The 14,173-nt window shown below is 42.2% G+C and overlaps 1 protein-coding gene across 2 annotated transcripts in view; it reads left to right on the top strand.

Moving 5' to 3' along the window:
- The window catches only part of CSMD1 (CUB and Sushi multiple domains 1), a 355,527-nt gene that overhangs the window by 266,984 nt on the left and 74,370 nt on the right, over positions 1-14,173 (top strand). For both annotated transcript variants that reach the window (XM_081905886.1, XM_081905887.1), the window contains exons 39-43: positions 652-797; positions 2,944-3,024; positions 5,234-5,347; positions 8,578-8,766; positions 9,565-9,711. In XM_081905886.1, the coding sequence (XP_081762012.1) occupies positions 652-797; positions 2,944-3,024; positions 5,234-5,347; positions 8,578-8,766; positions 9,565-9,711 (677 nt within the window). The remainder of the gene's footprint in view (positions 1-651; positions 798-2,943; positions 3,025-5,233; positions 5,348-8,577; positions 8,767-9,564; positions 9,712-14,173) is intronic.

Raw genomic sequence — 14,173 nt, 5'->3', positions numbered from 1 at the left:
ACCTTGCTAGAAGAATGGCAAAAATTGTTATATTTTTGCAAGTAGCATCAAAACCCTTTTAATTATGGTAGCTGAAATTCAGAATCGTGTATTTCTTTAAAAAATAATTTGGAAAGAAAAATCAGTTTATACACTTATAAGAATAGTGTAATGTCATATTTTGTTTTGAAATGAATTATTTCTCCTGTTGAAAACACAGTTTTTATTTCTCTCTTTCACTAAATATGGCACTGACATTTGTTTCATTGGCTGACATTGAACATATAATGTCAAGGCTGAGTTTTCAGTGAATAGTAAAGTGATTAAAGAACAGCACCTATATGAAATACCCATATATTTTCTTCTATATATAACAATAGAATGAAGCACCTCAGGTGACCTCATGGCAAACTATACAGTACTGAACCTTCTTTAGTACAAATATTACTTACATAGCTTTTCCAGCTTCTCCTAAAAGGTCAAGCTTTTCACATTGGCAGGAATGTACTTAATCGCCTTCCTAGATTTGCATGCAAATGAATTATTATGCTACAATTGTTAGGATTAACCTGCCTTCTTGAAGATTTAAAGCTACCATCAAGAGAAAACAGAGTTAATTTAAACCTTAATTACAGGCTTTTGCTGACACTTCTCTTTTCTCTTGGTCCCTAGGGATGGGCCAGACCAAAATTCTCCTCAGCTGGGAGTGTTCAGCGGGAATACAGCTCTTGAGACAGCTTATAGCTCAAGCAATCAAGTCCTTCTCAAGTTTCACAGTGACTTCTCCACTGGAGGGTTCTTTGTTCTCAATTTTCATGGTCAGTTCTCCTCTTCTCATCTTACAAATCGTGCCTGTGAGATAAAGGCTGCGTGTGGAGCTTTAAAGGGATATTTTCTGCCTACTGATGTTAAAATAAATTAGACTGGTTTAATTGGCATGATATTTTCATTTAATAAAAACCTCTAGAGTAACAGTCTTTATTATCCACAGCCAAATGAGTGTTAAATATTTAATATTGAGTTACTTGGTTTTTTAATATTTTAATGGGGAAAAACTCTGGCCCACTTAACCCTGGCCATGCACTCCTCTCTAAGTCCTAAGGACTTTCTGGTGTTAAGAAAACCCAGTGGTATCCTAATCTCCCGTTGAGAATATTTTAGCTGCTTAGAGACACGAGACATTTTTCCACTCCACTTGGAACTTTGAAACTCTTTCAGTGTCTAGTTATATAGTTAAAGAGTCAGAGACCCGGAGAGTGGAAGGTTAAATAGCATATGTTTATTTAGGATTATTTTGATTCGTTTTCACTTTGTCACACACTTATTCCCTGGAAAAGGGGCAGGGGGGCAGCCTTTGATTTTAAAGAAAGTAGTGAGACTTCTAGCTGTAAAATACAGAAAGAAAGGGGAAAGGAAATGAAGGAGGGAAGTAAGTGTTCATGACATACAGGGGAATTGTTCTTCATTTCACACTGAAGGCCTGTGTCTCAGAAACTGAAAAGCCATTTGGCTTAGGGAAATGCTGCAAAAACTGTGGCCTCCAACTCCCATCAGCCCGAGCAAGTGTAGCCAGTGGAGAAGGATCATGGGACTTGTAATCCAACAACCTCTGCAGGACTACAGGTTCCCCATCCCTGGCTTAGGGTATGAGCTGCAAACATGCTGATACTGCCCCACTGCTACAGTGAATCAGCTGACCCAGAGACAGTCCAACAGCGTAACTGTGACTAGTTAGAGTTGTTGCAGTGGTTCCAGCTCAGTAGCCATAGGCTGTGATAACTTGCTCTCAGCTTGGATCTGTTGCAAGGGCTCCAGTCAGACACAAGCCATGCTAATGGTTATGGCATGGTATGTTGGTTGTGTGGTCAAGCACAGTTCCCAAACAATTTTTAAAAATATTTATTGAGATTTATCCAAAGTATCATGGACTGGTTGGATGCAAAGGAATGGTGGGAGAACCAAGGGAAGAAGGCTCAGAGCCCAGACAGTGGTGGTGGAATGATGATGAGGGGTCAGAGGAAGAAGACTGGGAAGAGGTGGAGTTGGACGTTGAAGTGGTAACAGGGCTTAGTGAGCTGGGAGAGTCTGTGGCAGAGAGAAGTCAAGAAGCTGAAGCAGGCAAGGAGGGAGGTCAAGAGGCTCAGATGAGTCAGGCTGGTGAAGAGTCACGGATATCTCCACCTCCTGTTGTGACAAGCTCCCCTCCCCCCCCCCATCTCCCAGAACCAGGAGAGGCATGAAAAGAGCAGAAAAGAGATTGGCTGCACACCTGTGCAGTCTCTGATTTCTTGGAAATATCCTTGGAGACGAGGAGACCTAGATAGTTGTGGGGAGGTGGGAACTTTCAGTCTCAGCAACTTGCTTTCATGTAGGAAGTACCACCAGGAATGGGTTACTGTGCTCATTCAGCCTGGCACTCAGCCAAGACTGTGGATATCATATTTTCACTAATAAAGAGCTAATTCCAACTTTGTGTGATTACTGACCAGCATGCTCTTTGACACAAAGGCATGCATTTATGGAAGTAGCAGTGCCACTCCATTTAGGAATGTTGATTCATATTCTCAGCAAGCTATGAATAAGAGCTTTCGCTTGGCTTCCAAGCCTTCCGCTGTGCCCGTGTTGCACTCCTTATTAAACCATAGGTTTCTTTCCAGCTTCCCAGTCATAGTTTGTTTGCAGCGACCAAGCTGAGTGCTGTTTTCCATGTAACACAAAATCAGCCTCAATTTTATTTCTTCCCTGATGCCGCTAAAGGTTAGCAGGGGAGAGGGAAGGAGGGACTTGCAAACTTTTGAGCAGCATGCGCCACCGCACTGCTTATTCACATTAAAGCATAGTTTAAAATAAACTGTTGTTCAATGTGACATGTGAACCAGCTTGAGGACAGTTTCACAACTGCCAGCTTGTAATGAAGCTTTGTTATCAAAGAGATACTAATGCAATTTTGCTTTGATTTTATAGCGTATCAGCTGAAGAAGTGCCAGCCTCCGCCAACAGTTCCACAAGCTGAATTGCTTACAGAAGATGACGATTTTGAAATAGGTGATAATTTTTCCTTCCGTTGATAAACCTATACATCAGTTCTCTGTCCAGACTTTTGCACAAATGATGTTGGTGGTATTCCTGAATACGATTTGTTTGAATTAAGTCTTGGGTGAAATTTATTTATTTGAGTAAATTTATTTGCAGTAGTCGTAGGTTTAATTTCACAGATCTTATGAAATATGCATAGCTGTTGCATAAGAGTAAAAGTGCCTGCTGGATCAGGCCAATTGCCCACGAAGTCCAGCCAGATCCCTATCGGAAGCCAGTAAGCTGGACCTGAGCACAACAGGATCTTGTGTTTCCCAGCAGTTCATATTCAGGGCTTATTCAGTGAATGCCTCTGAATTCATCTATATCCAGTGGAGGTAGAATGTAGGTATCTTGGCTAACAGCATCCCAGTTAAACATTTTTTGGGAAAGAGGTTGATCCTCCTTGCAGCCAGCCTTTGCCAATATGGTGCCCTCCATGTGCCTTTGACTACAACCTTCCTCAACCCTAGCACCAAAACAGCCATGATGGCTGGAGCTGATGGGAATCGTAATCTAACATTTATGGAGGTCAGCAGGTTGGAGAAGGCTCCTTTGAGCAGTGCATTACTTAAGCAGAGTGTAGTAATTCAAAAGCACCATTGGCTGGCAACTGCAGATACACTATTAGTTCAATTATTTCAAACACGTGTATTCTGCAAGAGGTCTGAGTTGGGCTGCACAAAACTCCTACATTTGCCTGACCTCTGAACAGAAATGAAGGTGGACAGAGAAATCCTGGGACATTTGGGGGAGGGGAGGAATCTATCTGAAAATTGAGTTGCGGGGTATGATTGTATTACTTAACTGTTTTATGATGTGATCAGAGAACACGCCTTTCTTTTCTTCAGTCTTTCTGCTTTTGAAATGAAGCCATAGCTTGGCAACAGAGCACTCAGCAGCATTGTTGCTTCATTCATGGGAAATGAGACTACTAAAGTCCTGGGAATGCTGCTACTCCAGTCAGATTGCAAGGCCAACAAGCTGGAACATTCACAAGGCGCAGTTTCCCCAGTGCATGGCAACCACATTTGTCAGGCACTCTGCAGTTAAGCTGTGGCTTCATTATAAAAGGGGGGGGGGGGGAAGAAGAAGGAAATAAAGGGGGCAGCCCTTGGACAATCTTGTGAAAAAGTAACTAATGCCAAACAACACCCTAAATCACTCCCACTCTTCGAAAACAAATCTCTTTTTCTTTCTCCCTTTCTTCAGTAGGCATTTGGCCTTGCCAAAGACTCCAATAATTATTGCTAAAACATTTACATGTGAACGTTTGTGCAGTGCCAGGCTTGGGACTCGTACACAATGTGTGGGTGGGTGAAAGAAAACAAAAGTTGTTGGGGGGGGGAGTTAGTGGGAGGAAGCACAGATAGCTGTTAAGAGCGCTTTCTTAAAGGTTGTGCAGACACTTTAGCGCAGAGGAAGTATGAGGAACAGAACAAACGTTTTGCCAAACTGTTTCACTAGGGACATGTATATCAGCAGGAAAAATAAGAGCATACAGTTTAGCTGTCATTCTGGAGTGTTTGGCGATCAGAAATTCCTTTAATCTAATGAGTGGCATCCATTTTAAATCCACCACTTAAAGTCCCATTGAAATCAATATGAAAAGATAGTTATGACTGACTTGTCCCATTTTTGTGGGAAGTAATTGTGATTCTAAATTAGTCTGCATCCTACCCTATACATTTGGAGTCTGCTCTCATTGTTTCATTCAAACACACCTGTAAACATATGGCATAAGTAAACTGAATTATCATTCATGACTGCAATATTATTTCCCTCACTTCTTCTCCATATAGATAATTGGTCAAATTTTCTGTATATCATCCTTGATATTTCTTATCATACTCTGATTTCCTATACTGTTTTACTATATTCACTTGCCCTTCTATTTTGATGTGTTTTGTGTATTTTCTCCCCCCCCACACACACTTTTTGGTCATAGTAATAAACCCGTGGACTCCTCTTCTCAGGCATCTTACAATATATTTTCATTTGCTTTTATCTGCTGTTTTAGTTAGGCTTTGAACAGCAAGCTTATTTTTAAAACTTTTTATATTGTATTTTTTTTTAAAAAAATGAACACTGCCTTGAGACTTTGTTGTCCAACGTGGGATAGAAGTATCAAAAGGATATAAATGTGCAGTCTAAATTTCTGCGTTACAAATTATTTCAGGTGACTTTGCCAAGTACAAGTGCCATCCTGGCTATACATTGGTTGGCAATGACATGATGTTCTGCAAACTTAAAGCACAACTCCAGTTTGATGGTTCTCCTCCATCTTGTGAAGGTATGCATGCACCAATGGTATTATATATCGGTATTATGATGGTGTTTTCATTCACTGTGTTTCATATTTAAATTTATTTTGAACCAATGAAGTATTAAGACTGCTACGACCAAACATTGAAAATTGTTTTCTGTTTTGAATGTTCAGAATACATCCCAGCTGCATCCCAGCATGCATATCAGTACAGACCCTGTAATCCAAAACAAATGTTTTTACAGAGCGATCTTACCAGACTGTGGGGGTGGACAAACCACTTTTTATATACCTGTTTATGTATGCAACCATAATTTTAATGCAGGGATGCAAAGTTACTTGGTTGCTAGGATTGTAAATTACCTAGAAAAGAGCTTGTGATGCAAGAAATAAGAAGAAACAATTATCTGTGGGAATGGGTGAATAGTACAAATTTTGGCACTGAGTGAGTGTGGGAGGGAGCTATGTGAATGAAGTAGGAAGTGCTGAACAAAGGCTGGGAAGCGAGATTTCTCAACATTCCATTGAAAGGAGAATTGCAGCTCTAATGAGCTTTGGGGACCAAAACCAGGTAAATGGAGCACTGAACAGTGACAGGTTGTGGGATGCGGTGTGTGCTGTAGTCTCTCCTTTCAAAGATACTGGTATCATATTGCACTGTAGACCTAAACACCCTTCAGTGACATATACTGAATACCACACTGAACACTAAACCAGCCTTTCACTTCTTTGCGTCTTGTGGCCAATTGTTCCTAATTACTCTGGTGTGAATTCTCCAGGCTTTGTTGGATATTCTTTATTTTGTTCTTTGGCTTTCCATTCTACACCCTCCACACCCCCTCCCCAATACAAAGTTTTCTTTTAAGATGTAATTTCTGCCATAGTATTTTCGGATTCTGGCTGCGTGCTGGAAGAACTTAGGTTTGGGGTCAACTGGAAACGAGGGAGTGCCTGACCTACATCAAGGAGTAACTCCCCCACTGGATTGCACCTGGGGAGTGCTGTGGCTCCTTGCCCCCACCTGAGCGTCCAGACAGAAGCATCTCCCATGGATCCCTTTAATGGGATTGCCCCAATTTGGAGGGGCCAGGCAGAGATTACAACCCAAGAACAACATGCAACCACAATATATAAATATAGGGAGGGTGAGAGATCCAACGAAAAGTGGCTGCAGTGCAAGCCACAGGCCTTCGCTATATACCAGAGCCCACCCCCTGGTGAACTGCCCCCCATGCCCGCTCATAATTTGCCAATTGAGCGAGCGGGCAGGATCAATTTCCTAGGCAGCAGACTCAGCATGGAAGCTTCCTTTGCTGCCTGGGAAACTGTCCCTGGGGCTCAGCACAATGTGACTTCCTGTCCTCCTCCTGCGTGTGCTCTGTGTTGTCCTGAAATCTGTTCTGGAGAGATAGGTAAAGGTAAAGGGACCCCTGACCATTAGGTCCAGTCGTGACTGACTCTGGGGTTGTGGCACTCATCTCGCTTTAGTGGCCGAGGGAGCCCACGTACAGCTTCCGGGTCATGTGGCCAGCATGACTAAGCCGCTTCGGGTGAACCAGCAGCACACGGAAACGCCGGTTATGCCAGAGTGGTACCTATTTATCCACTTGCACTTTGATGTGCTTTCGAACTGCTAGGTTTGCAGGAGCAGGGACCGAGCAACGGGAGCTCACCCCATCGCAGGGATTCAAACCGCCAATCTTCTGATCAGCAAGTCCTAGGCTCTGTTTAGACCACTGCGCCATCTGCGTCTGGAGAGATTGGTAGAACCCCCAAAACAGATTTAGGGTGTGTGCAGAGGGAGGAGAGAGGGAGACGGTTCCAATTTGCTTAGTGCTGCAACTGAATGCAACTCCTAGTTACAGACTGAACATGTCGTACATTAAAGGAATGGGAGACAGAAAATGTTCCCAGCTCCAATGCATCTACTTGCTTCAGCAGGGTTGGTAGCAGTTCAAATTGCTTTGTGCAGCAAGTTGCTCAGTGAGGAGCCAGGCCAGAGATAGTACATAGATAAAGCCAGGTAGCATGTGAGTGATGTCCCTCCATTGCTAAGGAGCCTGAAAGGTTCAGTACACTACAGCTTTTGGCCAGCACTTTTCTCTGCTATTAAAATGTCACAGGCAATGAAGTGCCCGGAGCCAAAGGTTTAGATCTTAACTAAACTTCAGGTAGGAATGTCATTTGAGCAGAACTATTTGTGCTTTTCCAAAAATCTGCTCTGGATGGTTGGTGGACCCCCAAAAGTAGCATGAGAGACCATTTGGGGGGGGGTGTAGGAGGAAGACAGAATTGGCAAAAACGCCATCTTTTCCCCCTTCTACCATCAGGCTCCTCCACAAGAACCCCTTCCATTTGTTAGGATCCAAGCCAGTGTTTGAGACTCAAGGGCAAGAGACCTCCATCACTTTACAGTGGCACCCAACCCTCCCCCCGTCATTATTTATTCCCATTATTTGGAAGTGTAATAATGAGTGATGAAACATTAATGTTCCTTTCCTAGACATCTGTGTCCCTTTCTTTGATCATGACATATATCAGTCTTGTGAAACATTTACCTTTACAGTTGAACATCTGAAGTTTCTTTCAAGTAATGAATAGCCAATTAGATATGCCAACCTGCCTGTGTCTAGAGGACAGTTTTTAGGTCAATCTTCTCTGTATCTGGAATACTTTGATTATTAAACACACACACATATTGTGCACCAGATTTTCCCAGTTCTTATATGTTATTCAATAAGCCTGTGATGGCACCATCAATCATTTTCCTTTTATATAATCACTTATTATCCATTACTTCACTGGAAAATGTTCCAGGCACATGCACCTAATCAGGACATTCACTTTAGGCAGACATGGACACTCGGGTAAGCACAGAGTTTGCTGTGAATGTAAATGATTTTTCTGTGCTGAGGACTTTCTTCTGTTTACCATTATAATATCTGCTTTTATAAACCAGTAGCCCTGATACTCTAAATTCCTTATGAACTGCATCCTGATGGAATTGCTGTGGTCATGACAGGCAGTGGTAGATAGTTTCCTTTATAAATAAGTCTTCCATTCTTCTTTCAACATGTTATAAATTTCAAAAGTGGATTGAAGGTCTTTCTTTGTACCTGTTTTTAGAAAATGAAAATAAGGGGGTTGTAATTGTTTTCTCTCTCTCTCTCTCTCTCTCTCTCTCTCTCTCTCTCTCTCTCTGTGTGTGTGTGTGTGTGTACGTGTACTTCTCCCTTCCCTATCCTTCTGTTTTACAGCACAATGCCCAGCAAATGAAGTCCGCACAGATTCATCTGGAGTAATCCTTAGTCCAGGATATCCGGAGAACTACCCAAACTCACAAACTTGTTCCTGGACTCTTAAAGTGGATCCAAATTATAATATCTCTATCTTTGTAGAAACATTTCAAAGTGAAAAACAGTTTGATGAGTTGGAAATCTTTGATGGTGAGAAGAATTCTTATTGACTGAACTAACAAAATGTGTATACACCTTAATTGGAGTAAAGATCTTGTAACAATTCATAACTTGGGTCCAAGGTAATTTAGGAACCGGCTGAACCCTTATATCGCAGCTCAGTCGCTGAGATCATCTGCAGAAGCAGCACTGGTCATCCCATGAGTTGGCAAGGCTCATCGGATAACAACAAGAAATTGAACCTTTAGTGTTATCAGCCAAGTATTGTGAATTCTTCTACTGGTACAGATTCAGCAGGCGCTTTCTGTTTCAGCTTTACTTTGAAAAGATGAGGTTGCTGAGGGTCTCTCCCCACCCCCACTTTTCCTCTAATAAAAAAAATCAAAACCTTGCCACTCTTCAGGCAGCAGCTTGAGACCCTTCAGCATTCCAGCAGTATCCATGGGACAATCTGTCCCAGGAACACTGCTGCATTGTTGCAGATGGCCAAGCTACTGCTTGAAGTAGCTACATTTTTTATTCATTTTTTAAGCGGAAATAAGAAAGATACGCACACCCATTTCATCTTTAAGAAGATGGCCGTCAAGCCCAAAACAAATTCTTATAATGTGCCCCTCTGTTCCCAAAGATTAATCCAATCTTCAGAGGGCACCTCACCTCCCCACCCATGTTTTCTTTTACATGAATGAAAACACAGACTGTAAGATTAAAATATTAATGCATACAGATTGGCTTATCAGAATTTGTGTAAGTTTTGATATTCCATAAAAAGATTTCTTAAAGATTTTCTTTGTCGTCTTCATCATCATGATGTCTTTTTTCCTGCAGGTTCTTCTGGACAAAGCCCTTTGTTGGTTGCGTTGAGCGGAAATCACACTGGGCAGCTTAACTACACAAGCAAATCCAATCAGTTGTATCTGCGTTGGTCAACTGACCATGCAACGAGTAAGAAAGGATTCAAGATACGTTATTCAGGTTAGTAGCCATAACCTTGGAGGCCATAATGTTGGAGGGGTGGCCAATTTTTAATATATCTCTCAAGCTGGAAAAGTTTTGCCAACCTTGTATAGGTGAATGATTAATTAGTAGTAGCAACGATAGTAAGATAGAACTTCGCTTTGTATTGGATTCTGCTGAATGCTTCCAGCACCTTCAATAAGAAACTGTGGTGGAAATACTCTCACTGCCCTGGGATCTTTTTATAATGGACAGTATATAAATTGAAATAATAATAGTATTTTGCTACAAAGAAGACAAAATCCCTGCATGCATGTGGGTAAAATTCCTTCTGAGTCCTGTCAACTGATAGCTAGCATTTGTCAATCAGAAAGTAACAAACACTAAAACTAGGGTGGGAAAATTCTCCAATAATGTGGTTTAGTAATTTTATATTCAAGACATTTTTATTCTGCCTTCCTCCAAGAAACTAAGGAAAGCATACTTCTACAGCCATCCACCTTGCTGCTCATTTGAACCTCACAATTGCAAGTGGCCCAGTCAGAGAGTTGCCTGGCTGTGGAGATTTGAACCAAGGTCTCCCCAACTGCAGTCTATCACTCCAAGCTGAATGCTATGCAGGCATGCTCTTCCTCAGACTGATTGGTTTATGATGAATCGGGGGCTCAAGTGCATTTCTATAGATTGTGCTGTCTTCACTCTACATGGAAACTTAACTACAGGGTGTATACATGTTTTACACACACCAGCTATTTTTTTAAATTAAGAAATACTTTTTTGAGTTCATGTCCGCAGTAAATCAGAATGACCCAGAAGAACAGTATTTCATTGTTGAATAAATATCCCCCTTCTCTCTTTCACAGAAGAGAAAGAATAGCATATGCTTCTGTGAATTTGCAGAGGAAATGTTATTGGCCAGTATTAACTTTTAGGGTACAAATACATTTTGACTTTGTAAGTGGGTAAGCCACCTTTGGAGAACAGCTCACAGTAAACCTTCTCCTTTATTTCGCTGACAGCACGTCTTGAAAGGCTGCATAGTTCTCCCCATGTCTGTTAAGTTTCACATCTGATGTAGGAGAGACAGCCAGCATGAGAAAGGAATAACAGTGAGCAGCAGAGTAAGCAATTGGGCCTGCATCTTAATAAGGGAAGGCAGCAGCATGAAAAATGGGAAAAGAAACCAGGGGCTCAGAAAGGCTATTGATGCTATGGCAGCTGTGACTGAGCCAGCAGGCAGCCTCACAACTATCGGCCTATTGTAATGATTTACTGCCTCCCTGCTTCCCTCCTTGTTCCTCCAACCATGACTTTGCACAAGGTTTGGCAAGTAGCAGATGTCCGGAAGATTCTGCAGAGTTTGGTGAGGTTTTCTTCTGTGATGCCTTCCAAAATGGGAGATATTGCAGAACGGTAATCCTTCTTATTTTTGCTGCCAGAAAATACCCACAGAGATGCAAGCAAGTCTACTGGGCTACACAGTGTGGGCTACACAGTGGTCTAAGAAAAACAAATATGTTTCTGTCCTTGGCCTTTCCGACCTTCCGCTGACCAATACAGTCCTGTTTGGGAAACTGCCTTACTGAAACTGTCTGGCCATCAAGCTCATTATTGTCTATACCAGCCTTCTCCAACCTGGTGCCCTCCTGATGTTCTTAGATGCCAGCTTCCATCAGTAATAGCCAGCATGGGATAAGGGGAGTTGTTGTCCAATATATCTAGAGGACACCATATTGGGAAAGCCTGGTCTGCCATGATTTGGAGCAGCTCTCCAGGGTTTAAGACTGAGGTATTTCCCAGCCCTAGGTTATTCTGTGATTAAACCTGAGACTTTGTCTTCTATGACTGAGCTATAGGCTTTCTGAATGAGTTCTATCAGGGCTGCTTGTGTCCTGTATTTCAGTGTATTTATTTATTTCCATAAAATTTATATACCACTTGATTGTAAAAAAACAAAACAAAAACCTTTAAGCGGTTTACAAAAGATAAAACAGAAAAAATACACCTCTACTTTAAAACATACAAAGGTTAAAATAATCAAACAAGGTTAAAAATACCTCAGATTTTTATACATTTAGGTATCCTTGTCTAAATAGGAATGCGTTTAGCAGATTCCAAAAAGGGTACAGTGACGGCGCCTGCCTCAACGCAGTATGTCTATGCCATTAAAACTGCAAAATCTAAAACATTTCTTTTCAAGTTTCTGATTTCTATGACTGAGAAGATAAGCATGAAAATATGTAGGTAGTATCTGGTATAAATCCTTGCAAGCCAGAAAGGGAGAAGGACTTTCCATCCATGATTAGGACTTGGGGGTTACCTGTTACCAAGAATGGAAATTAAATGATCTCCATAGCACTTGGCTGAAGCACAACAAATCTTGAAGATTCCCCACCCATACAAAAAATAAAAATACAATTGACATAATTTAGGGAGCAATCCTAATTCCCATCTGGGAGCAGTGGAGTCACTGTCATATCCCAACCTCAAGTGCTCATGCTGGCTGGAGTGGAAGTTATGTTTATGGCCAAGGGTAGGTTGCGAGGCCCAGATCATGCACCTTGTCAGTAGCTGTTGCAGCTTAGGTGCCCACCAGTTCTTTGCTGGCCCAGCTCCCTTCCTTACCCCCTCCTTACCCCAGAAACACCTGCTGGCCTCCCACTACTGAAGCCTGGGGGAAACCATTCTGAGCCTGGCAGAGGGATACCTTGGCCATCCAGAAACCCAGCCCAGAATGGGGAATTGAGGGTTTGAAATGCTTTATTTTTTAGGCTATAGAGTCTGGTTTTTATTTTAATTTTCCTAGGTGCAGAGTATATACACAGTATTGTATCCATGCATGAATGCTTTTAGGACAAGAAAGTCCACCTTGTATATGTATACATAACTTCCCACTGGATTCAGTGGAGCTTACTTCCAAGTAAGCACACTCATCAGCATTTTCCTAACAAATGTTCATGTGCAGAACGGCGGGGCCTTGAAAAGTTTAAGGAATATGCCAGTCTAAATGACACGGTCTTGTCTGAAAGTTTTGCTGTGCTATTGTTAATGTGTGGCACTAGAGGCCGAGGAGATAAACACGAGAGTTTTTTTAGTTTTCCCTCAGGCTGTTTACTGTGTTGCTCTGACAGCCCTCCTGCATAGGCAATGCCACTGTATTATGCAGGCAGTTACTGACTGTTGTTTAGAACTGACTTTTTTTTTTAATATAGAAGGAGGGAGGAGGGAACTGAAATGACAGAAGGCTATTTGAAGTCACGTAAAAAGTGTAAGATGGAGGGTGGGAATGAAACTATTGTTGATACCAGAGCCTGTTACTGGGAGATTCCCTAATTCAGAATAGTGAGAAAATGTTTCTATTTTCTCAGAATGAATTTTGTGACTATGCTAACATAAGAAAATAATCCTATAAACAACAGAAGCGGGGGAAACTTAGGCCTGGGGGCTGAATTCAGCCCTCCATTATGATTTCTCTGGTCCTCAGTAGAGGCAAATTTAGGGAGGCACGAGTGGTGCAGCTGCATTGGGCGCTGAGCCAAGGAGGGTGTCTTCTCAAAGCCCAGTAAGCTCTTGCCCAGCTTTGGTAAGGTGTGTGAGGGCTCTTACAGGGTCCTCGGGTCCTCTTGCCTCCTTCCCAAAGCTGTGCTGCCAGGCAAGCACTTAACTGGGCTTTGGGAAGGAGGTAAGGGGGCTACAGGACCTTGCCAGAGTCTCGTGCCTCCTTCTCAAAGCCCAGCTGAAGCTGGCGCCACAATTTCAAAGTCCACTATTTTTACCACCATTGGAACTATTGGTTTTATGCATAAGTAATTTATGCAAATATAATCAATTAACTAAAACTGAAATGATTACTTGATTGATTAAGATGCCTTTAACGTTTTGGTCTGCTCTAGATAAGGGGAAATTTGTGCAAGCCAGCATGTTTCTTCATGTCTGTGTGTACTGGCTTAATAACTGAACGTGCAAATGGGTGCTGTCCCCTTCTTTTGTGGCACTGCAGTGCTCCATACAGCACTCTGAGCACTGTATGTCCATCAGGAAGAGCCCCTGGAATCTGTTTGGGGATCTGGAGAACAAACACAGCATAGACTCACCTGCATCTCCCCAGTCATCTAATTGGCATCATTGCTGGTGTGTTGTATGACTTGTATCCAGTTCTGCAGCTCACGCAAGGGAGCTTGTGCGAGGAGAATTCCCCATTCTGGCCTCCCAAATGCATGCTCTGCGCCGCCACCCTCCCAAAAGCCTTTCTTGAGAGGCTTCTCCCTTGTGTGAGCAAACCCCAAAGATCTGATTACACATAGCCCAAGATACTTGATGGGGGTTTGTAGTGGCAGAAAGTCCTCATGCAGCAGCCCATTAGCTCACCTTCATACAATAGGGCCTTTGAACATTTTCACACTGGAGCCTTAAACAAATGTTTGCCCAAAGCACTTTGAAATGCAAATGTAAAAACTTAACATTTGAATTAGAATGGCTT

The sequence above is a fragment of the Podarcis melisellensis genome (assembly GCF_964234715.1).
Source record: "Podarcis melisellensis genome assembly, chromosome: 3".
NCBI lineage: Eukaryota > Metazoa > Chordata > Lepidosauria > Squamata > Lacertidae > Podarcis > Podarcis melisellensis.
This window is presented reverse-complemented; position numbering and strand designations above follow the sequence as displayed.